The sequence below is a fragment of the Trichoderma ghanense genome (assembly GCF_004382785.1).
Source record: "Trichoderma ghanense strain CCMA-1212 chromosome Unknown scaffold_7, whole genome shotgun sequence".
Lineage (NCBI taxonomy): Eukaryota > Fungi > Ascomycota > Sordariomycetes > Hypocreales > Hypocreaceae > Trichoderma > Trichoderma ghanense.
The window spans coordinates 554,359-577,651 of record NW_027395670.1 but is presented as its reverse complement, the minus strand read 5'-3'; the positions used below and the strand labels follow the sequence as shown (position 1 = coordinate 577,651).

The 23,293-nt window shown below is 54.3% G+C and overlaps 8 protein-coding genes across 8 annotated transcripts; 4 read left to right on the top strand and 4 right to left on the bottom strand.

The window, feature by feature from the left end:
- Positions 1 to 345: 345 nt before the first annotated feature.
- Positions 346 to 2,310, top strand: CCMA1212_006333 (WSC domain-containing protein; the record flags this gene model as incomplete). Its single annotated transcript, XM_073703562.1, has 5 exons — positions 346 to 1,008; positions 1,104 to 1,171; positions 1,223 to 1,517; positions 1,584 to 1,952; positions 2,008 to 2,310. The coding sequence occupies 5 exons, from the start codon at positions 346 to 348 to the stop codon at positions 2,308 to 2,310; spliced, it is 1,698 nt and encodes a 565-aa protein (XP_073557828.1).
- A 291-nt stretch (positions 2,311 to 2,601) lies between these two features.
- CCMA1212_006332 (uncharacterized protein) lies at positions 2,602 to 3,690 on the bottom strand (the record flags this gene model as incomplete). The annotated part of the gene is made up of 1 exon (XM_073703561.1): positions 2,602 to 3,690. One exon carries the CDS (start codon positions 3,688 to 3,690, stop codon positions 2,602 to 2,604), a length of 1,089 nt encoding a protein of 362 aa, XP_073557827.1.
- A 2,382-nt stretch (positions 3,691 to 6,072) lies between these two features.
- CCMA1212_006331 (Urease accessory protein G) lies at positions 6,073 to 8,708 on the bottom strand (the record flags this gene model as incomplete). Its single annotated transcript, XM_073703560.1, has 5 exons — positions 6,073 to 6,718; positions 6,788 to 6,963; positions 7,396 to 7,468; positions 7,511 to 8,181; positions 8,253 to 8,708. The coding sequence occupies 5 exons, from the start codon at positions 8,706 to 8,708 to the stop codon at positions 6,073 to 6,075; spliced, it is 2,022 nt and encodes a 673-aa protein (XP_073557826.1).
- Positions 8,709 to 9,213: 505 nt separating this feature from the next.
- Positions 9,214 to 11,366, top strand: CCMA1212_006330 (uncharacterized protein; the record flags this gene model as incomplete). Its single annotated transcript, XM_073703559.1, has 5 exons — positions 9,214 to 9,254; positions 9,775 to 9,819; positions 9,952 to 10,453; positions 10,768 to 10,918; positions 11,098 to 11,366. 5 exons carry the CDS (start codon positions 9,214 to 9,216, stop codon positions 11,364 to 11,366), a joined length of 1,008 nt encoding a protein of 335 aa, XP_073557825.1.
- A 519-nt stretch (positions 11,367 to 11,885) lies between these two features.
- On the top strand, positions 11,886 to 13,239 carry CCMA1212_006329 (GTP-binding protein rhoA; the record flags this gene model as incomplete). The annotated part of the gene is made up of 5 exons (XM_073703558.1): positions 11,886 to 11,996; positions 12,150 to 12,177; positions 12,623 to 12,820; positions 12,889 to 13,023; positions 13,081 to 13,239. Exons 1-5 carry the CDS (start codon positions 11,929 to 11,931, stop codon positions 13,237 to 13,239), a joined length of 588 nt encoding a protein of 195 aa, XP_073558045.1. The 5' UTR covers positions 11,886 to 11,928.
- Positions 13,240 to 14,552: 1,313 nt separating this feature from the next.
- On the bottom strand, positions 14,553 to 14,783 carry CCMA1212_006328 (uncharacterized protein; the record flags this gene model as incomplete). The annotated part of the gene is made up of 1 exon (XM_073703557.1): positions 14,553 to 14,783. The coding sequence occupies one exon, from the start codon at positions 14,781 to 14,783 to the stop codon at positions 14,553 to 14,555; it is 231 nt and encodes a 76-aa protein (XP_073558046.1).
- A 1,770-nt stretch (positions 14,784 to 16,553) lies between these two features.
- Positions 16,554 to 18,603, bottom strand: CCMA1212_006327 (Vacuolar amino acid transporter 2; the record flags this gene model as incomplete). Its single annotated transcript, XM_073703556.1, has 4 exons — positions 17,489 to 18,603; positions 17,272 to 17,434; positions 16,643 to 17,215; positions 16,554 to 16,582 (listed from the first exon to the last, which is right to left on the bottom strand). Exons 1-4 carry the CDS (start codon positions 18,401 to 18,403, stop codon positions 16,554 to 16,556), a joined length of 1,680 nt encoding a protein of 559 aa, XP_073558037.1. The 5' UTR covers positions 18,404 to 18,603.
- Positions 18,604 to 22,288: 3,685 nt separating this feature from the next.
- Positions 22,289 to 23,293, top strand: CCMA1212_006326 (Nicotinamide/nicotinic acid mononucleotide adenylyltransferase 2; the record flags this gene model as incomplete). The annotated part of the gene is made up of 2 exons (XM_073703555.1): positions 22,289 to 22,638; positions 22,708 to 23,293. 2 exons carry the CDS (start codon positions 22,289 to 22,291, stop codon positions 23,291 to 23,293), a joined length of 936 nt encoding a protein of 311 aa, XP_073558038.1.

The following is a 23,293-nucleotide window of genomic DNA, read 5'->3' as shown; positions in this document are numbered from 1 at the left end:
GTATTGGCCCTTGCAGGATGGCTGACCGCTGCGCGAGTCAACCAATGGCGTGTAAGCCATTATGACCGAGCAGATGCCATTTTCGCAAAACGGAAGATTTGAATCACGCTTTGTCTGTCATGATTCAGAATTCTCCATGTCATGGACATAAGAGGAAGGTGATCAATGAATGAGGATCGTGGACCCTGAAGATGGAGCAGAACAGACTCGTAGGATGAGCACAACGTTGCTCTTAGACCAATCGATATGTTACAGATGAACTCGTTATAAGAAAGATCCATCTCCCTCGTCATTGAGTTCTCACGAATGCCACCATTCAACAAGCTCCGGCGTCCAAGAGTCAAGATGGTCATCTCAGCTCGCTTCCTGTCCACCGTCGCGCAGCTCGGCCTCGTGGCCGGCTCAGCTTACGTCGAAAAGGAATACATCTGGCCCAATTCCCAAACCGACCTCCTCGAGTCCATGCTCTACGAGCAGCAGGGCTTTGGATCCGGCAACTCCCCTGCAACGTTCATAGTTCCCTGCGACAAAGTCACCTTTGGCACGGGCCGCAACGGCGCTGCGGAATGGCTGCGTACGGCGTACCATGACATGGCAACCGCCGACGTCGAGGCCGGAACAGGAGGCATCGACGCTTCGATTGGGTTCGAAGTCAACCGAGACGAGAATGTGGGCATCGGCTTCAACGAGACACTGACGAATCTGATTGCATTCCTGACTCCGCGATCTTCCATGGCCGATCTCATCGCTCTGGGGGCTCTCTTCGCTGCAAATGGCTGTTCCAACGGGAGCGTCGAGATTCCTTTTCGAGCCGGTAGAGTCGATGCCACGGGGCCGGGTCCGACGGGCGTTCCGAGGCCGGAGCAGCCGCTAGACGAGCATATCAGCAGCTTCAAGAAGCAGGGGTTCACGCCGCAGGAGATGATTGGATTGGTGGCTTGCGGACATACCCTTGGAGGAGTTCACGGCGTGGATTTTCCCGAGATTGTTGACGTAGTGAATGATCCGGTGAGTTTCTCTTTTTGCAGCTTTCATGTGGTTGTGAGGCGGAGGGCTACATATGGAAGGTTTTGGTATACGGATGGGCTAATAGGTGTGCAAAGGCAACGGACGACAACACCCAGACCTTCGACACCACCAACACGGGCTTCACTGCCTTTGACAACTTGGTGTAAGATACCAACACTTGCCTGGCCGAGAGCTACCGGCTGACAGAAACAAGCGCCGTCCAGTATGTCAACAACAACACGCAGAATCCTCTTGCTTTCGGCCACAATGAGACGACGAGATCCGATGCGCGCATCTTCAGCTCAGACGGAGGCAAGGAAATCGGACAAATGGCATCATCCCCAGCCTACTTCTTCAAGAGGTGCCAGGATTTGCTTGAACGGATGATCAACACGGTTCCCAAGGGTGTCACATTGACCGATCCCATCCAGCCCATTCCCGTGAAGCCATCGCGTCTGTTTGCTACCATCAACACCAATGGCACAATGACCATGTCGGGCTACATCAGAGTCAGTCCCTTCACCCACACGGAATCTACACCGGAAGATTGTGACATTCACTAACACGGCAAGCAGGTCATTGGCTCTGTAGAAGCCAACCCAAACCGCACCATCAAGCTTCACTTCCATCCCCGAGCCGGCCCATGCACTGAATCCCAGCCCTGCACCATCAGCGACAACTTTCCGGCGATTGCTTCCGGCCACGTCATGTACGGCAATCCTCCACTTACCTTCTGGACGTATCCCTTCTCGACGGTGATTCCCCTCTCACAGGGCGTTTCCGGGTTTGACGTCGAGATTGTCGATAACGTCAACGGGGTGATCAACAGCACTCTGTATAAGAATGGCGGAAGTGGTTTCCCTTTTGATGATACAATCGTTACCCAACCCAAGCTTTCGTGCTCTGAAGTTACGTCCGAGGGACGAATGGACTTGAGCGTGGCAGTAAGCTATTCTCATTCCATCCCATGTTAGCATATGACATCTGACCTTGCCACAGATCCGCGACGACTCCAAGCTCAACACATTAAAGGCAATCGTGCATGTTCCAGAGCCCCTGCTGTCACTTACTCCCACAGTCGGATCCATTCCCCTCGACTTCACCAAGGTCGGGCCCATTGAGGGATCAGGATACACTCTCTACAATGCGTCCATCGTCACGGGTGTCATTCCCTTTAATCCTCCCAACAATCAAGCTGGCACATACATCCGAACATACGATCTAATTGCCTCGAATGACACGCATACAGAGGAAAGAGAGTTCAACATGATGGACGGTCTAAACAGCTGTTCTTCTTTCTAGGCGAGAGCTTGGGCTCGCCTATCCTGTATATATATTCACACGCGTATTCACACTTGGGAAGGGAGCGTACATAAATATGTCCCAGTGGGTTATGACAATATAGAAGAGTATTTATATTTTATTCAATCCATCGTCCAGTCTATCTCCAAGTACAATAGGGGTATCTTCTCAGATCGCTGATCTATCCAGATCGCTACGCCTTTCGTTGATCCATATCTCATAACCACATTATTCTCAAGACAATTCAGGTCCGAGGCTGCCATTCACCAACCAAACATCGCACAGTACCTCTCAGGCGGACTTCTCACACGCCACGACACGAACAGCCTGACTGGCCTTGTATCCATGCACCCGCGCCTGTCTACACACCCTGCACTCCGCCGGCTCCTTCATCCGATAGTGCCAGAGAATATGACAGGGCCTCATGCCACAGAACAACTGGTCAAGATCTCTCAAGAACTCCAACGCCGAACCGAGTTCGCCAGTCGAATAACACCTGATCGTTCCGTTGTCAACCTCGACAAAGTTTCGACCAGTACCGTAGAACACCTGGCCTTGTGCCGTGACTGCGCTGGCCCCCTTTCGCTTTAGGGTGTAGTCGACGAGCCACAAAAGCGAGACGTTGGGACGCCGTAACTCATTCTCGTCCACGAAGAGAAGGGCGCGCAGGAAGAACCCTCGAGAGCTTTGCTCGCTGAAGAGACGGTAAAGCGAGCTGAACTTGAGTCTGTTCTGCTCGAGGCCAAGACGCCAACTCGGATCGTATTCGATTGCCAGGTTGCGAAACCCACGCAAGCCCCTATCCCAACGAACCATGCAGAGATCCTCCATGAACCTCCGGTTCAAGCAGATGGTGTTTGGGTTCAGAGGCTGCAAGCAGACGAGATCGCTGTTGGGATGGACCGGGAATCGCCATTCTTCCCCGTTGCGTGAGGAGACGAATGGCACGCAGGCGTAGCCATATAAGGGACCTGGCCCTCGGGTAATCGGAGTTTGAACCCCTGCAAGCGCCTTCTCCCAGGCCCCGATCCCGTAAGCCTTCTCGGCGACCTTTCTCGACTCGGGGCAAGCGTTGAATAGACCGTGGTTCAAGAGGTATGCGGACGGGTTGTTGTTCCCCGTCCACGAGTGGCCGACGTCCTCGCCAGAGCCAAGCTTTGAGGCAGCGAGGCAATAGCGGGAGCCATGTCCTGTGCTGCACTCAGAGCCCAAGTTGCATTGGACTCTGAGCGGCTTCAACTCGTCTCCGTCTTTCTTGTGGTTTGTCACGGAGAAGAATTGGATGCCGGGGCGATCCCGGCAGGTGGGAATCAAGGCGAGTTCCCAGATCTGGAGCCTTAGCTCACATGGCAGATTGCCAAACCGGTGGAATTCCGACATCTTATATCGGACTGCGTGTGATTATGTATGAATAAAAAGAAACGACAGTGTCACGACAGTTGTCGTTTCTTCCGGTGGATTCGAGATGTGATAGTATTCTCGATGGACGGGTATGAGTGAGCTGTCAACTTATGAGAGACAGCATGTATGCAAAGAAAGACTAGACAGGAAGAAAGTCTGGATAGGGAGAAAGAGTGAGTGAAAGAAGGGATTTATAGGAATATTACTACAGAGGCTTGTGGGCTAACGGTCCTTATCCTCCAAAAGGAGAGTTTGAGGCGAACTCTACCACTACTTTCCGTTGGCTTGCTGTTTGAGGATGAAGGCAGCACCAACCGACGCCACAATGTCTTCTACATTTTGTTGAGTTTTATGCTAAAAACTGTTGTATAATAGAGAAGAGCAGATGGACTGGGTCCACGTAAACTAAGAATGCCTCCGTAGCCTGTTCTTAGAGCCGTAGATGCAAAGTCCAGATGCCCTCCTGTCTGTGGGTGAGAGCCATCCCCATTGAAGACCGCTATATCGTACGGTCATTCACTCACAGCCTACGCTACATTGCTTCTATCATGCGGGACACGTATACCATGAAAGAAGTCTATGTGGTGTTACGAAACGGGGTAGTAGTCTTTCAGGCAGGATATTTCGGAGAGTCCTTCCAATGTCTCTACACACGCCGGACTTTCCAAAAATACGGTTCAGGCCATTGTTCTTGGCTCTTGATGTTGGAAATGCAAGAACAAGATGCATTGTTGTTGTGATGATTGAAGGTCAGAGTTACAGCTACGCTATGCCATGCCGGAGAGGATATATATATTTAACGTAAGTCGCTCCTTCCAACCCTGTAGTATCCTCTCGATAACGCCCATTGTGGTTTCCCTTCCAAACGCTTGGTATCAACTAGATACTCTTCGGAACTTCGCCAAAGGTGTCTGATTTAGACCAGTTAACAGCGAGTAACTTATAGCTGCCGGCCACCTTACCTACCTTACCTTATCTTTGTCTGGTCTTCTGAAGGTGCGTACCTGATCTTGAGTTATCTGGCTACCAGGCGTTTGGGATGACACACTGGCCAGAAACGTTCTGGCGTTGAAAAACCTTGTTCACCAGCAACTTGGTGCATTTTCGACCCTTGTAGCTGAATCCTCCTCTTCGCCGCGGCCCATGATCTGAGCGAGACCCTTCCGTCTCGGAGTTTGGATATGGGCCATGTACCAGGCGTTCAAGATCGGCGTCTCCATATCCCATAAGCGGGCAAACTGCCGAATATTGAGCTCGGCAGATATATGGTAGTTACTCCTCGAAAGCAGAGTTCAATCAAACTCTTTTCTTTCTGTCTACTTTGTCTTCTGGATGAGGATTTCCATTATGCAGGCAGGATGGTCATCGTCAGCGTCATAAGCACGTATGAACTCTCTGGAACAAATATTTCGCTTGCTGAGATTCCTCGGAATTCAAGTGCTTGTCAGTGCTTCCTTGCAAATTCATTCGATTTCTCAGCCTCCACAAAGATGGGATTATAGCCATAGAAATATGGGAGTAGATAAACCAGCACCCTACATGAAATCTAGTTACATGTAACCAACAATCAATCCAGCAGATTGGTATCCTTATTACTGCTAATGTTATGCTAGGCTGAAACATTCTTCCCTGTGCTACTGTCGCTATAATATTCTAGTCTTCATATCAGCTTCTATCAGATACCTGGTCTAGAAAAAAATCCAAGAACTTTCGGCGGCTTCTCAACTCTATGCCTTCGGGTCCTCAGGTTTTGTTTATGCCGCGCCCTTGTGCCTCTTGTTGGCATAACCCCCCTGAGCTCACGTCTATCCTGATATTCGAAGTCACTTGAAAATGGCATACTACCCCTGAGTCATATATGACTGGCTACTCACCTATGGGTGGATGCTAACCATCTCCCACAAAGTTTATTGAGAAGTATATCCTCGAGATCACCCCAAAGAAGAGCAAGATCAAGACGAAAACGCCGGAGGGGAGGAAGACCAAGAAGACGATCAGAGGAAGGCAAGGACGGGAACAGGTGCCTGATGCCACCTTGGCTGAGATGCTCACTTCACGTAGAAACTTGGGATACTGGATAGCCAAGTGGAGGTACTGGGCAGCCACTCACTCAGGTAGCCGTCCTTCAACCCTTCTGTTCCGTCATTACATGAGAATTATCTACTCTGAACGTAGCAAGCCAGCCATACTAATGGACTGATCGCTATACCTTGGATAACTGAATCTCCAAAGGCGACAACAGTGCCAACCCAGATGAAACCACTCTTATTTGTTCTGCACTTCAAGTAAAGCCATGGCATTCGCATTGTACACTCGCACAAGCTCACCACATCTCATCAACTTCACACCATCACAGCATCCCTAAGCCACACTCTTCAACCCCTCAATCCCCTCCGTCGCCCTCGGCCCTCCCCGACTCCTCCTCTCCTCCTCAGCACCACTCGCCTTCCACGAGCTCAAAATCAGATTCACAATGTGCTCCACGCCCACCCCCTTCTTCACCTGCGCAAACACCGTCGGCCCCCCCTCCCGCATCTTCCTCGCATCCCTCTCCATAACACCCAGGTCCGCGCCCACCGCCTCCGCCAAGTCCGTCTTGTTCACGACCAGCAAGTCGCTCTGCGTGATGCCGGGCCCCCCCTTGCGAGGCACCTTGTCGCCGCCGCTCACGTCGATGACGTAGATGATGAAGTCGGCCAGTTCGCGGCTGTAGTTGGCAGCCAGGTTATCGCCTCCGGATTCAATGAGCAGCAGATCCGTGTCGAATTCCGCGTGGAGGTCCTCCAGAGCGGCGAGATTGGCGGAAATGTCCTCGCGGACGGCGGCGTGGGGGCAGCCGCCGGTTTCGATGGCGCGGATGCGCTGGGGAGGGAGGGCGGCGTGGCGGGTGAGAAACTCGGCGTCTTCTCTGGTGAAGATGTCGTTTGTGACGGCGGCGAGGGAGAACTTGTCGCGGAGGGCGAGGCAGAGGGCCAGCATCAGGGCCGTCTTGCCTGAGCCAACAGGGCTATTAGGCTTGGATCAGCCTTGTCTGCTGAAGCTTTTGACTGGAGCGTGAGGTGAAAGGGTGACTCACCCGCCGATGCCAATGGTGAATGCGCGGTCTGTCCAGTTGCGGCCCTCGATGATGGGCATCTCACGGCCGATGTAGCTGCCGGGGCCATCGAGGATCTCGTGAGAGTGGCCGTGCTCTTGAGCAGAGAAGCCGTCGTGGGAATGCGAGACGCCCTCGTGTGAGTGCGACATGGTGGTCTAACAGGTATGATGTGATGTTCAATGAGGTTCTCTAGTAGAAAGAAGAAAAGAAGAAAGAAAGAAGAGGGAAAAAAAAAAAAAAGAAAGAAAAAGAAAAAAAAAAGAAGAAGAAAAATGACGGGCAAGTTGAAACAAAGAATCAACACAGTTGTCTATGGAAATGGCAAGGTGATGTCAATCTTCTACCTAGCAGAGGTGAATCTAGGCGGGGGAGGGGTTGATCGATCATGGCCAATGTGGGTGGAGATTGATATCTCGGTCCTTATCTTTGAGTGAGAGCGATACGATAGATGTTAGTCTTCCAACCCTGACACATATAGTTGACAATTATTTCAATGCCTGTATGGTGGCCAGAGGGTGTAATAACATGAAGTTGGTGATAACTGTATGTCTTCAGTTGTTCCGTCATAATGTACACCTCGTACACACAAGGTCTATATAATTACATGCCAGCCACGCCAACTTGATCCTCGAATCGTGGCCGGGGTTCTTGTTCATTCTCCTTTTTTTCATCGTCTATTGCAGGCCACCGGCAGTCGCTCACGGTGCATTTGTAGTCTCCTGTGGAGGAACTGGCGCTGTCGTCACCTCCGATGCGCCGGCATTTTCCAGAGCCGCCGACTTCTTCTTGGCCATGAACTCGCCAATCTTGGCCAGCATTTCTTCTGAGAGCTCGGGCTCTCCAGCCTCTGCGCGGGCAGCCCGGTTCTTCTCGTGGAATTCGTCCAATGGCGTCTGCATGGCCTTGAGTGCCTCTTGCCTGTCCTTCTTGAGGGCCTCCTCCGCCTGCTTCTTCTCAATGTACCACGCCTCGTGCCTTGTTCTGAACTTTGAGTACTTGTTTCTCAATTCGTCCACCACTTGCTCTGGCATCGGCGGTGACAACAGGCCGTAGTAGAATGTCCTGTCCTCCACCTGCTCTCGAATGGTGTCGGCCTCCATGGTCTCAAACTCGGGCACTTCAACCGCCGGCCAGGGAATCACAACGTTGAGCCCGGGGACCAGGCGATCCCACTTCTTGCCGTACCGCCAGCGGTCCAATGACATGTTGGGGGACTGCATGTTGGGAGGAATTGCCTTGAGCTGGTTGATGACGACGTCTCGGGTGACTCCAGTCTCGGGGTTCGTGATTGGGTATACCAGGCGGATGGAGGCGATGGATATCGGCATCGGCTGCGGTCGACTAGGGTTGCCAAACATGCCCTGAACAACAGCCTGCAACAAAATGTTCAGCATCATTTCCGTGAGAATTGTGGGTAGTCAAGAGTCTCTCAATTGGAACGTACCTGATGGCGGTTCTCCAGGGTGACAGTGCCAACCTGCGGCTGGACCGACTTGATGCGATCAATCTTGCCCTTGTCGGGCCCATCCCGAATCACCACCCGATCTCCAGGCGCGAGATTCAGCTGCTTGACGCCTCCAGCCCAGGCGCATCGCTGCTCGACGACCTTTGGGTTCGGCTGGTGCAGGCCGTAGTTGGACCAGTCCTGTCGCACATTCTCTTTAAAGGCGCCGTAGTCGTTGAAGCCCAGATCGCGCTTCGGCGCGAGGGGTCCCAGCTCCCAGTCCTCCTTCCGGGCCTTTCTCGCATCCTTGAGGTTCTGCCGGACTTCGCCCACTGCTGATCGCAGCGCCAGACGACTTCGAAGCTTTGCGTCGACATTTTCGTGCTCCATCTGCAGTTTCGAGCGGCGGGTCGCCTGGCGCTGGGCCTGCGCCACTCGTTTCGCGAGCTTTTGCATCGTCGATGGGGGACAGTCAGCAGTTGATCACAGAGTCCGAAATGCAGCCCATTGACCGCAGTGGATGCTGCCCGCGCCGAGTTGCAGGTTGGTGGTGATATCGACGGCTGATGACCTTTTGCGGGACGATTTCGAGATGGCTCGGAAAATCTTCAGTCCAGCACCTGCACAAGCGCGGGACAAGCCGGTGCGGCGCCGATAAGCTGATAAGGTCAGTGATGAATATTGAAGTGTGTGAGAAGTGTGGTACGCACTGTATGCTCAGCGCACAATTTACGGTGTGATAGCGCTCCTTCGACACGCATGATACAGTGTGGATGAGAAGCAAATCAGGGTGCAGCGCTCCAGGCCTGGCCTAAATGCTTAGTACGGGGGTATTGGCTCTTGGCAGGGCGCTAAAAGAGATGCGAAAACACATTGTGATGCTCCAAGCTGGAGTCATGGGAAGATGGGAGCAGTGTTGAATCCAAGGAGGAGGCACAGGAACAAGAAAGGAAATAACAAAATGCATCAAAAGTTGGGAAAAAAAGACATTGCCGGTGTTCCGTAAGTAGGAGTGGTGACACGAGGCTGTTGGGGACCCCGGAGTGCACGAATGTCCCGTTGAGGTGTCACACAGTCGGAGCTGAGAACTGCCTTGCGCTCAGTTGTGGCAGTAGGTAGCCTTTCTGTTTTGCTTCGGATCTGGTGAAGAACGCCGTGACTGGAAGCAAAGGTTGTGTGAATGGCATCCAGAGTCGATACTCTACCCGGGATGTCTACGCACTTGAATCAATGGGCGACGTTGCGTCAGAGTAGGTAGGTATGAAGCACCGATTTCGATGGAAACCTCGGATCGTCATTCTCGGAGGCAATGGCTCACCGGAATATGATGCTTCAAGGGCCAAGCAAGGAAATGCGTCTGGTGAGCTCGTCAATCATGTGATTGCTTCACCCGAGGCGCTTCCGTCAAGTCAATTCACCTAATGCAGCAACTCCAGCGGCATGTGCCGAGTATGGAGAATCGGGCAACGCAATGCATGCTGTACTGCGAATGGACGGAGGAGCATTAGCTGAATTGTGACAGCTCTGCGCTCGACTGCGTGCGTGCCACCGCCCAAGTCCTAGATGCGTAGGACTTTGCCACCAGGCGTTGCAAGGGCCAGTCATGTCAGGAGGCACGCAAGCCGTGTCACCCTGCCTAGGCTTCAGGAAGCGGTCTGCCTTGCCAGAGAGGCAGAGACAGGTAAGAATCTGTTGGCAGAGACAAAGAGCGCGCAGGTGGTCGGTGGCACGCGATACGAAGTACCGGTACTGGTCGCACAGCTGATGCTCTGCCTGCAACGAGCCCATTCGATGCCGGACCTGATAATGCCTGTATCATGGTCGAATCGGAGGCAGGACCAGCACGTCGACAGCATGCTCACGCTCGTATGCATGTAGGGAGACGATATCGTCATTCCCAGTCCAACCAGGAACAAATTGCATGGGTGGGTACGCGATTCTTTGGTGCTACCACGGCCAAGATAAGGCAATTTGCACGGCGGCGGACGGACAGCCTCAGGGCATCGACGCAGCGTCTCGAGTCCTCCCAACATGTCCTGAGCTCAGGGAGTCAAGGCCGCCTCTCGATGTCCATCGACTGCAGTGAAGCCGCTGCTGAACCGCGGCTTAGTATCGGTACGTGGCCCAGCCGATGCGAAACAGACCGCCAGATGATTCACCAGCACGAGAAGGCAATCATTCTGGGCATCAAATTAAAAGTGGTCATTCATCTCAGCCTCTTCCATCATCAACGCGGACGTGCCTCTTGCTGCGGGCTCGTACTTGTACTTGTTGCGGCGACGGTGCCATTAGTGCTACACAAGTCTGTAACGCGCTGCTCTCGAGGCTGCTGAGATGCCGAGTAGCTGTACCTTGAGCAGGCCGCATTTTTCCGTGTCCATTGTTCACTATTTGAGTAGAGGTACGCGTCTGAACCCATCGGTGGAGTCCCGTAATATAAAGGATCAGGTATCGTCAGGCACTCGCAGGTGCCACCGTCTGGAGCAACGAGTACAGTGTACCTGGCTGGCTCTAGCGTTACTTGGCCGCATGTATTCTGGCCTTATCTCCCAGCGTCTCAGCCACCTCCCGCTGCGAGGCGACGCGTCCAGGCCGGGATGCTGATGCTGTCTTTCTTGCGGCTGTCGAATATGAGTTCCGTCGCCATGGATGTCCTCTGGTGAGTCGTAAGCGGTCAACCAGGCACCGGCAGAGGGTCGAGTGCTGTGCTGTAGCGCTCCGTCGAGAGCCTAGAACGCAGCGGCTCATGGCTGAGCCGGGACAGCTGCAAGCCGCCGAGGCGCAAAAAGAGGCTGGCGAGGTCTGCCACTCCTGAGATAATACTGCCTCTGCCTCGTAATACTAGACCGAGTAATACCGCCTCGCAACAGCGCTCCTTACCGTGGAAGTACAGGTACCGACATGATCACTAAGAACGGAGGTGAGCTTTGCTGGGGGGATGCCTGGAACGCTGAAAGCTTGCCCGGTGGCTGGAGGGCTCGCTCTGGAGGACAGGCGCAGCACCTGCACCCCAGCGGCTGCTGCTCCCTCCGCGTGCTCCTTTCTGCCCTGGAGCAATCAGTGGAAGCCATTGGCGAGTCCCCAGAAATTGTTGGCTGCCTCAGGACGCGCTAGCTGGAGGTACCGAGTACCGGCACACGCTGAGGCCATGGCGCTGCACTGCACTCGCTGTACCCTAGCAAAGGCCAATGCCATGATCGTCGTCAAGTCCTGCTGCAGCTAAAGTCGCGTGAAAAATACCTAGCGGATACCGGGCATCCTACCTATTATTTCCTCTGTTTTTTTGTCCTTTCCTTTTGACCCCCGTAAGACCCCGAAAAAGGCGTCGCAGTCACCAGCCCCCCCAGAGACCCAAACGCAGGCGCCTCTGCTGCTGTGCTCTGTGCTGCGCTGCACTCTCCACCCCCCTCTCCCCACCCAAGTCACCCGCACGCCGTGCTAAGCACCCAGGTACCCAGTACTTTGTGCCTTGCAAAGGCCAAAAGCCCGGGCCAGAACCAGGCCCAGCTTCTCTTCCGTCACACTCCCCCTTCTGCTCTGCTTCTGACGTCCGTCTTCTGCTTCTTCCTTTCATTCCATCAACCACCGCCATCAACCACCACCGCACGCTCTGCACTTCCCATCTTCAACCAGCCGCCTCTTCATCTCCCGCTCCCGCAAAAGCTTCACAGACGCCATGGCTGAGATCCGCCGAAAGCTCGTCATCGTCGGCGACGGTGCCTGTGGTAAAACCTGTTTGTTGATGTGAGTTCGAGTCGTCTCAGAAAATTGCCCGTCTTTTTTTCCCCGGCACGCCTCCTCCCCAAGGCAGCCGTGGCCTCACGCTTGGCGATGGACGCATCGCAATCCCGAGTCGCGCCAGAGGAAGAGTCTCGGCTGACAATTTGTTTTCTTCAGTGTCTTCTCCAAGGGCGCTTTCCCTGAGGTACGCATTGAGCGCAGCCCGTCTGCATCTCATCCCCTATTCTGCCCTCCGCCGCGTTTTCATTAGCCGCCGCCTTTTTGTTTTGCCGCCAACAACAACACAACACACAACATCGCCATTGGCGACCTGATATCGCGTCCGATGCCCCTCGAACGCCGTCACTCACTTGGGTGTCGACGGTGATGCACCGCGAATCCGGGCTCTGGGTGCTGCGTGACGTTGGCGTCGACCCCCAAGGCGCGGCAAGAAATCCCTGACGTGTCAAAGTGGCCGCAGGCATCTCCTTCGGCCCGTGACCCGTCAATATGCCATCGAACATCATCATCATCATCATTCATCTCATCATCACAATCAAGCCATCCGCCCAGCAAGGGGGAAGAAGCCAGCGGCACCGCTGCGTGCTGCCGGATAAGCAACTCCATGCTGACATATCCCGTCGTTTTAGGTCTACGTCCCCACCGTCTTCGAGAACTACGTCGCCGATGTCCAGGTCGACAACAAGCACGTCGAGCTGGCCTTGTGGGATACGGCTGGACAGGAAGATTATGACCGTCTCCGACCCCTCTCCTACCCCGACTCTCACGTCATCCTGATTTGCTTCGCTATCGACTCTCCTGACTCTCTGGACAACGTTCTGGAGAAGGTACGTCATCTGTCCACCTGCATCTGCGCCCTGCATCATGAAGAAGACATCTAACGCGTCTCCAACAGTGGATCTCGGAGGTCGTGCACTTCTGCTCAGGTCTTCCCATCATCTTGGTCGGCTGCAAGGCCGATTTGCGAGACGATCCCAACACCATCGAGGCCTTGAGGGCAACCAACCAGAAGCCGGTGTCCTCTTCGGACGTGAGTGCCCTTCTATACACATGACACTGCCTCAATGAAACTAACGCATGCACGCAGGCTGAGGCTGTTGCCAAGAAGATCGGCGCGTACAAGTACCTGGAGTGCTCTGCCCGAACCGGCCAGGGTGTCCGCGAGGTCTTTGAGCATGCCACCCGCGCTGCTCTCATGTCTCGCTCCACCCGCAAGAGCAGCCACAAGAAGTGCCTTGTTCTGTAAACGGGTTCTCTCCTTGTGCCTGTCTATCCCGAGTACATCCGTTTCCCCAATCGCGGCTCGATCTTTCCCCCCCTTTGTAACTCGATGCGTCTCCGCTCTTCGCAAGCCAAGTCGAACAAACCACACGCGGCTGGTTGGGTGGTAGAGGATGAATGTCGGGCCACGATGGGCCTCCGGCCGTCTCCGGGCATAGATTCTTTTTTTCTATTTCGGGGATTTGGAATTTGATTGCCTCGTTTTGTGTGTCTTGCGTCTTTCGCCAGCGGACACGGCGAGCAGGGTTACTTGGTTGCGTGCATGGTTCTGCAGGCCCATCACCGTCACGGAGTAAGGATTCTCTAGGGAAAGAGAGACGATTGCGAAAGAAGGTAAACCAGATGTTTTCCCCCTTATGCCTCTGTCATAATGCCGGCGGGCAAGCCGGTCTTGCTTTACTGTATCTTCCCAGTGGTGCGGAACGGGGTCGACGGGCCTAATGTTGGAGCTGGCTTTCTTTTTCTTCTGAGCTGCGAGCGGTCGACGGTTGATTCGGGAGCGTACAGAAGGGAATAGAGAGGGGGCCTGCAGTTTGTCTAGTCATGGGGGAGGGGGAGCAGGATGTAAGTAGGTAGCTGTGGATTTTTCGCACTTTGGAAGTTGCCGGGACTCTTGCGAGCGGTCTCTACAACAGGTCATCATATATTTGTCTTTTTTTTTCTTTACTTTTTTTTTTCCCAAAGGCTGTGTGTCTTTTTCCTGTCTTGTATTGTCCCGATAACCTTTTTTTTTTTTTTGGCCTTTTTTTTTTACTTGGTTTGGTTGTAATATCGCTTGTTCTTTACACACAACACGTTAGATTGCGAGTACACTGTTGTGATCCGGCAGCCTTGTCGCCGGACGGTTTCCTGTTAAACCCACTTGTGATTGCAATTCATACCATACCATTCAGCTCCGTATGTCACGCATGTCATTTTAGAAGCTTTATGTCACGAATCCCTTTCCATGGCGAGGCCTTGTCGTTGCTTGCCTGTCGTGACGTGTATACTTGCCCGTGCAGCTTGGAACAAGAGACGGCGGCATGATAGCATCCGCTTTCTCTCTCCTCTCAAAGCCATATATTTAGCACCGCCTCTAGTATCAAATATACCTATGTATCATTCAATGAGTGATTCGTGCACTGCTTTCTTTCATCGTCTCTTGAGTCGTCCGTATACTCCGTAAACATGCATGCAATCATTCCCTTCCCCCGGCCTTTCAAGTACATGAATATTTCAACCTGGGTGTCCTTGGTAGAAAGGTATCATTATTGGGGTTTGGAAGTTTGATGGCTCTATTTAGTTGGGGCACGTCTGTGGTTTGTTTACTGTTAGTTGTAGATAATGTGATGTTGATGTGATGTAGCAGAAATTATAGAAAACAAAAGAGATGTTGAAGAAGAGGAGGGGAAGGATGGTCAGGGGAGAGGGTAAACGTACAGCGCCGCAGCTCTGGCAGGTCTTTGTGCCGGAGGTGATTGTGGCGGAGCACTTTGGGCAGGAGGCGTGGTTAAAGTTGATGGGCTGCATGTTTGTCTTTGAAACTGAGTGCGGAGGGTTGAGTCGACGAGTTGGACGTCGTCAAGTTGGATAGAGGGATGGACTTTTGTGATGGGGCGGGGGGGTTTGAAAGATTGGAGGTTGGGATGGACCCTTTGTTTTATACCTACCAGGTATGTATGTATTTCNTGTTTGTCTTTGAAACTGAGTGCGGAGGGTTGAGTCGACGCTTCGGGCGTTGGGGAGAGAGAGAGGGAGAGAGAGTTGTGTGATGGGGCGGGGGGGTTTGAAAGATTGGAGGTTGGGATGGACCCTTTGTTTTATACCTACCAGGTATGTATGTATTTCGGACTTTGGGGACTTTGCTTTGCGGAGATGGAGGGAACGAGGGTGTGTTCGTGGGCAGGGCAGCTTGTGTGCCTTGTCGTGTTGTGCTAGTAGTTCTTTGGGGGAGGTGGTAAATGGATGGGGTTTGATTGGTCTTGTGGGTGGTTTGAGGGGGGACACACCGATTAGACTATGATTGCGGGTTCTTCACCATCTACATAGTGCTGGGGGTGTTGGTGCGGGAGCTTTTGATGAAAGTAACCCCTCCATCTATCTCGTATCTGTCTTTAGTGTAAAAGGCCTATTGTTTTGTTGTTGGAAGAGTTCATGTACAGTAGGGAGGAAAGGTAAAAAAAGAGGGGTGTGTGATGGTGAGGTCCCCTGGTGTGTTAACGGGCAAAGGCGCGTAGAGGGTTGTTGGCGGTCCCCGTATTTTTGGGGGTTCAAGGGAAGCGGGGGGGATTGGAGAGGGATGTGGTGGGTGGGCTGGTATGATCTCGATTACATGTTTCTTTATTTTTTATTTATTTTTTATTTTTTTTCAATTGGGGTTGTTTTGAGTAATAGTGGGCTGGAGACGATCGGTCTGTGTTCTTTCGTTGGAACATGATTGAGGAGGCCAAGGTGTAATACTGTCCAACTCGCTGGTGTTAAACCATGTCTTGGGAGAACGACCCCGGTTTCAAAGACGTCAACTTGAACCCTTTCTTCTGAAACACAACAAGACTACCACCACAGCTGCTCCTCCCCCTCCGGTAACAGTCGGTTTAGGGACCTCCCCGGGGGGGCACAAAGGGATTGATGATCATGTCATGTGTTCCCAGGGGGTGGTGCTGAAAAAACTGGACTCGTGACGAAAGGGGGGGGGTGGTTTTGGGAATAAGGAGAGAACGAAAGGGCCACGCGGGATGGTTGCTATGGGCCGGGGTTTAGGGGCAGGCGAGGCGAGATGAGTGCGTGGCGTACATACTTGTATGAGATGCGTGTATGTGTTATGCTGGGTTTGTGTGCGTATAGCGAGACAGAGGTACAGGTGATTGGAGTTGACTGATGCTCTGTCTAAAATTGGGATTTGCGGTGGATGAATGGCTTGGGGTGGGTTACCCGGGAGTTGTGGTGAAGCTTGAGTTGGGATGATTATCAAGTTCTCTTTAGACAGAACCCACGAACATTAGCAACTGGACTGTAGATACAAATCATGATGAAATCGAGTAATGCCTGTTTTGTATGCAATTTTGATTCTATTTCTCTCAACATACTACCGTACGTGAATACCTTGATGACGGGCAACGCCGCATACCTGCTCCGGAACCATAAACACGGCAGCAATCCCAGCTTCTCCTTATTTATACATACAGTCCTATTGCAGCCCCGGGCGAATATGCAAATCCCGTTCCATGCTCTCTATCTATATAGTCATACAAGTACATTTCTAAAAAACATCGTTTCGTTGGGGGCGGTCGGCCTCGTTTTCTAAGTGCACTGCGCTGTGGTCTCTGAACCTGTTGGGGGGGAACCGTTAGCAACATCGGATGACTCTGCTGGATGGCACACAGACTCACCATGTATCATTTTGTCTATTGCCTGGACCACGCTAATGACCATGACGGCCACTCCAAACACCACGATGGCAGCGGCCACGTATGTGCGCCAGCTTCTCGTCGTCAGCTTAATGTAGCACATGGGCGGCAGAATGTACGCCATGGCCACGGCGCTGGTTGCGCCGACGAGCTCAAAGACGATGCCCAGGTCGCACGTCAACATGCTGAGGGTGGTGGCGCCGGCAACCAGCGCCGTGCTGAGGATGAGGTGCCGCCGCAGGTCAAAGGGCTCGTCGGGGTAAAAGTAGGTGATCATGACCTCGCGGCAGACAAAGGCCTCGAGGGGCAGCGTCGTCAGCATGTTGAGGCCGAAGCACAGCCGGGCCACGTTGACCATGGAGTTGTCGGACGAGAAGTTGTTGAGCACGTTGCCCAGCGTCTTGTCGCCAAAGGTGAGGAAGCCGCCGAGGGCCATGATGAGGCAGGCGAGCATGGAGACGCCGGTGGAGTAGTGCGTCACGCGGGAGAAGTTGTCGATGGTGGGCGTCTTGAGGGAGCCGTAGATGAGGAGGGAGTTGTGGTGGCAGACGAAGGCTGCAAGCATGTCAGCGGTTGTAGATTGTATGATGGGGGTGGATAGAGAGGCGTACCGAATGATATCACGCCAATGGCCTGAAAGATGCCGCCGTTGACCGTCAGCAGCGGCGTGCTGAACGAGCCTCGATCGGCCGAGGGGACCAGGACACCCTGGACAAGCACCGTCACGACAATGACCAGCATGCCGATGAGGGCCAGCGTGCTCGCCTTGGCCAGCTGCTCCGCCGTTAGCATGGCTTGGGTTCAGCCGCAAGAGTCAATGTAGCCCACCTTGGCAATGTCCCGGTAGAGCGTCAGAGGATAGCTGATGCCCATGCAAAAGACGGCAATGGCCACCCGCCTGTGCGTCAGCAGCCCCAGCACGGGCACGCTGGCCAGGTCCGTCCAGATGGCGGCGAGCACATGGGGGATGGTGTCGCCGACGATGACGCCAAAGGCCACCATGCCGCCAAAGGCAAACACCCACTGGGCGACGCTGATGGCGATGAGGCCCGGGCGGCCGAAGCAGTGCTGGACGGTGCCCTGGAAGCTGCTGGTGCCGCTGAGCTTGCTGTTGATGACGATGAGGCAGATGGTCCAGTCGACGACGACGGTCAGGGCCAGCAGCAGCAGCGTGCCCGCCAGCAGGCCGGCCTGGCGCATGGCGTAGGGCTGGCCGATGATGCCGGCGCCGATGATGGAGTTGGCCATGTTCATGAAGGCCGACTGCAAGCCCGACTTGGGCCGCCGCAGCTCGGCCTCGGCGGCATTGGCGTGCTCCTCGTCGCCGCTGCCGGCATCGTCCCACTCGCGGGCGACGGTGACGCTGGGGGCCTCGAGGTCCGTCAGCAGCGGCACGCGGTGCGAGTCGAGGCCCGAGGCGGCGTCGTCGAGGTCGAAGCGGTCGCCCGAGGACAGCGACGACGACGTCGACAGGCGGCCGAGCGGCGCGTCGCTGAAGTTGAGGATGCGCGGCGTCAGGTCGAACTGCACCCGGCCGGGGGTGCGCGGCGTCTTGACCTCGTGCTCGAACTCGGAGCGCGGCGCCTTGAGGACGCTGGTGATGATGCCGAGGTCGGTGCTCGCGGGGCTGTCGGTTCGGGGGCTGTCGTGGGCGTCGTGGGCGTCCAAGTCGTGCGCCAGCAGCCGGCCGCCCTCGCCGTCAAAGGCCATTTCGCCGTCGTTGTTCGTCCTGGCCATGGTCATTGTAGCGAGGCGGCGTCTTGCCCGGTCACCATTTTCGCCGGGGCAGCGCGAGTGTTGGAGGAGAGCAGCGCAAAACGAGGGCGGGAGAAGCTGTGAAGACGACGGCAGAGAACGAGGCAGAGTTGCTGGAAAAGACAAAGAAAGAGTGCGAGGAGCGGGAACTGGAACGATCGCGTCCGGGCCAGAGACGCAGATTCAGGGGTTTCTTTGTCCAGATGCGCATCCCGTCCGATTCAGTCGCTGCCGCAGGTCGGGAGCGGCGCAGTGACGCGGCCCCAACGGGACTAGCGCTGCTCGCAGATGATGAAAGTCGTGCCCGATCAGGCTAAAAGAAACAGCAGAGGCGGCGGAGCTTGCGCTGGAATTAGTTGGACAATAGAGATTAGACTCCATAAATCGTCATCCACAAGAAGGCCGTCAATCAGTTTATCGAACTAATAAAAAGATGAAAGGTAGAAGAAACTGTCAATCTTTTCAATAGAGAATGGGGGTGAATAGCTGGAGGAGAATAAGGAGAGAAGCCCCGTTGAAAGGGTGTAAAGTGGCAGTGGACGGCAGCTCTATTGACAGGCAGACGGGTAACAAGGTATCTCCAGCTACAACTCAGGCACATGTCGCCTAGGGTCCGAGTGACGATGAACCAATACGCAGATCGAAAGGAAAAACAAGTCAACACTGGAGTAAATACCCATCATATAAAGAGAATGTTGCGATGAGCGACATTGGCATCGACGCAACGAAAATGATTCTCGCAGCCGGGAGGGTGTCATGTTCCGGCAGCTCTACTGCTCCAGGCAACTCGATGGGATATAAGTGATATCAGCATCTGCGATGTAGATTATGATTGCCTACCTATCATATAGACATATAAGGGTCGATGTATGAATGTGCAAAACCGAATGACTAGAGGGTATGCAGCTTGGGATACTGTCATCTCGAGACAAACATTGCCATCCACACCATTCATCATCCTCGTTGACAGGACAGATCTATCAGGGCTACGGAGCAGCCACTGCACTTCAGTCGAAGAAAATTGTCACGTCCTCGCCGGTACGCCACTCGTACAAGAACTATGGGCCATTACCTGATATTCCAAGAGCTGCATCGAGTTGAGAAGATTCTCGATGGAGAATTTTCTTGAACCGTCCCCCAAATTCCACATATGCCCCAGTCAAGGAGTCAATCACTCCGACGGTAACCCAGTACCATTTCAGGGTTATTATAGTCATACGACCCTTCGAGTGAATAAAGAATGTAGGAGCCTTGAGCTATCCCAGTCAGGAGCGTGCGTTGAATCCATCATTCCAGATGGACGTACTGCCGCAAGTGTGCAATGTGCCGTCCCGACCGTGAACTCGCAGCCTCCTACAACACGTTGACAACCTTGCCTAGCCAAACTCACAACCAGCCACCATGTTTCCATGTCTGCAGGTCATTATAATGCGAGGGAAGTGATGTGGCATATCGAAGGGGCAAGTCTCGCGCTTCACCCCGTGCCTGATATTGGCGAAGCTTCCAGGGCCTTTGGGGATGGGAGCACGGCACAATACGATTCTTGAAAGAATGGCTCTTGAGATGTAAAGTCCCTCGACCGGATTCCCATTCTGCGTGCGAAATAGGCAGGCAACTAAGTAACCAGTTCTTGAAGACAGTTCTTGCCTGTCACATGTCTGTGCGTCCAGACGTTCCGCGCATATCGATCAAGTTGTAGCTCCCAAGCCGAAAGTTGAATTCGTGGGAGCTGCGTCGCCGCCATCAACCAAGAAACTCCTACAAGAAGTAGTTATCTTCTCATTGGCCAAAGTGACGTGAGGCCACTGAACCCTTTTCCGTCACAAACCGGCGGGTGTTTGGATGGTTATTGGGAGCAGATGAGAACTCGCCGTTTAACCACCCTTGGAGCTTCCAATACTGCTACATACGAGCAGCGTCTTTACTCTTCGGAGGTGCAGCCATGGTTCGAGGTTTTGAGGCGAGCGAGGGTGCAAGATGTTTGTTCTTTCCGGTTGGTGTCTCTCGATTGCATATACAGTCCATGACGCCTATGGCTGAAGCCGGTGTAAGTGGCGTGTCATCGACACTCTTGCGCAGTTGTTTCTGTGTCCAACTCCAATGCACTCGTTAGATTGTCACCTCCAATGTGTACTTTTACCGGGACACTTCTCGCGTCTTGTTTCCCTCCTGCTTGCACTTGGAAGAATTGAAAAATGAAACATGCTCGGGCTTCATGACCAGCATCTGGATTGCGAAGCTGCTCCGCCTCCACACGATGACGGGCTTTAGCGCAATGCAGATTGAGTTGATCCAAAGCCCGAACTATCCTCAATCCTGTGGAGGCGGAGTCAAGCCAATGGCCACGGTCCATGTATCTAATCAAGCCTCCGGCATATGCATCAGTGCGTAGGCAGATGATACGGCAGACGTCACTCGGGTCACACACGAGCACAGGCACAGGCACAAGTGCTTGCGTCAGAAGACGATAACCTGCCAACAGCGGCCTGTGGGACCGGGGCGGGTAAGGCTAGAGGTGCAGATATCCGGGCCAGATTTGCATGCTGACGGGAAGTGCCATTGTCCAGATGGGCGCTGATAAATCGGGGAGCGAGCACTACAAGAATCAGAGCAAGCCGGACCGGGAGTTGCGGGCTCGGCAGGCCGGTGGCTTGAGGCGGCCGGTGGAAGCAATTGAACTGAGGCGTAAAACTTCTCGCTGTTGGGAGAGCAGAGACTGTTGCTGGCAGTGGAAAGAGTTACTAGTTCCGTAATCGTACATGTACGCGAGGTTTCAAGGGATTCTTGGCTGCTTTTCTGTCTGGCGGGCATAACAGAAGCAGAAGCAGATGCAGAAGCAGATGCAAGCACCGGAGTGTCTGTTTTGGTATTCCCGAGGCATCGAATGGCACAATCGGGCGTAGCCATGAGGCCAAACGCAGCTAGGACGAGAAGAGGCAAATCGGCCCAGGGCAAGCAGAGAGAAAGCAGTAAAGCTACATGTTAGACTCAAAGCCAGGATGTGATCGATTCCAACAAATTCTCCCTGCCACGGCATGGGTAGCAGAAACGCAAAGCAAGACATGAGCCCCGGCCCGCTCGGGATCGATCTTGGGGCTCGAACTGTCTTGTGTCTCTCTCTTTCCTACGTCTTTGCGTCTCTCTCGTCCGTCTTCCTGTCTGTTCTTTTTCTTACCATCTCTCCTCCCGTACCGCAGCCGGACTTGTGTTCTAGTCAGCACAAGCCCCGGACTTGGCCACAAGTGCGTTGCTAATATTGCTTAGTCTCAACTGCTCGCCTCAGCCCAGCCGCCCGAGTGCGGAGAGCAAATCTCAGATTTTGTCGAGGTTGCCTCTGCCCCTCCTCCATCCAATCTGCGCGCACTCCACACATTGCCAGCATCCCTCGTGATCACCAAGACGGCGGCAGATGCATGCTAGCAATTCCTTCAACTCTTCAACGTACAAGTAGCCTCTTGCGCTGCTGCGTCCGCCTGCGAGGACCGAGCACATACATACATACGTACATACATACAGGGACTGTAGCTGCAGCGGAAGCGTTGCAGCCCGCCTGCGCTGACGAACAAACTGCGAGCCGACAACCGGCATCACAGAGCCCTTGCTGAGACGGCCGAGTTACAAGTACATGGAGCTGCTGCATAAGAAGCGTCGTCTGTCGTCGTTCCTCTCTTGCGCACTCTCCCACTTTCGCTCTCTCTCTTCCTCTCTCTCTTGACAAATTCCCCCCCTCTTCTCTCTCCTCTCCCTTGAATCTCTCTCTTCTCTCTTCTTCAGTCTCTCCGAACTACCACCGAAACCACAACCATACCCCATCGCACCTACACCCATATATATATCCATCCTCCATCCTCCTCTCGCCAAATCACCACCACCATGGGCGGCATCACGGCAGAATCGTTTGCCTCGTCGCCTCCCCGGCCCTCGGCCGTTCCCACCGGCACGCCGACGCCGCCTCCCGAGCCGCTGTGCGAGGAGCCCTACCACGGCTACTCGTTCCCCCACGCCCGGCTCAAGCGCCGCCTGTCGCACGCAAGCAAGACGCCGCTGGTCCTGGTCTCGTGCGGCAGCTTCTCTCCGCCGACGTCGCTGCACATGTCCATGTTCTCCTCGGCCGAGAGCTACGCCCACGGCACCGGCTTCGAGCTCGTCGGCAGCTACATGAGCCCGTGCAGCGACACGTACGGCAAAAGCTCGCTGGTGCCCGCTCACCACCGCATCAACATGTAAGCCAGCACGACTTGTTCTTCCGTAGAAGAAAGAAAGAAAGCAACCGCTGACTGTTCCCCCCTCAGGTGCCGCCTCGCCATTGAACAGACGGGCAGCAACGCCATGATCGACGACTGGGAGACGCTGCGCCGCGACGAGGCCGGGCGCCCCGTCTACACCCGCACCGCCGACGTGCTCAAGCGCCTGGACGAGCAGCTCAACGACGTCCTGGGCGGCATCCAGACCCCCGACGGCACCTTTGTGCGCGCCCGCGTGATGCTGCTCATCGGCGCCGACCTCGCCCTCACCATGAGCGACCCCAAGATCTGGGCGCCCGCCGACATCGACGTCCTGCTGGGCTACTACGGCGCCTTCATCGTCGAGCGCCCGGCCCTGTGCGCCACCCAGGCCGCCATCCAGCCGCTGAGCAAGTACCGCCACAACATGTTCGTCGTGCCGCCGTCGTTCCAGAACGACGTCTCGTCCACCAAGGCGCGCGCGCAGATCCGCAGCGGCCAGGTCGCGCACGATCTGCCGCGGTCCGTCTACGACTACATCAAGCTGCATCACCTGTACCAGAGCGTGCCTCCCAAGGGGGACAAGAGCAAGGGCGGCAGCAAGCCGGAGCTCCAGATGGTCTCGCCGCGTTTGCCGGTCGCTTCGCACAGATGA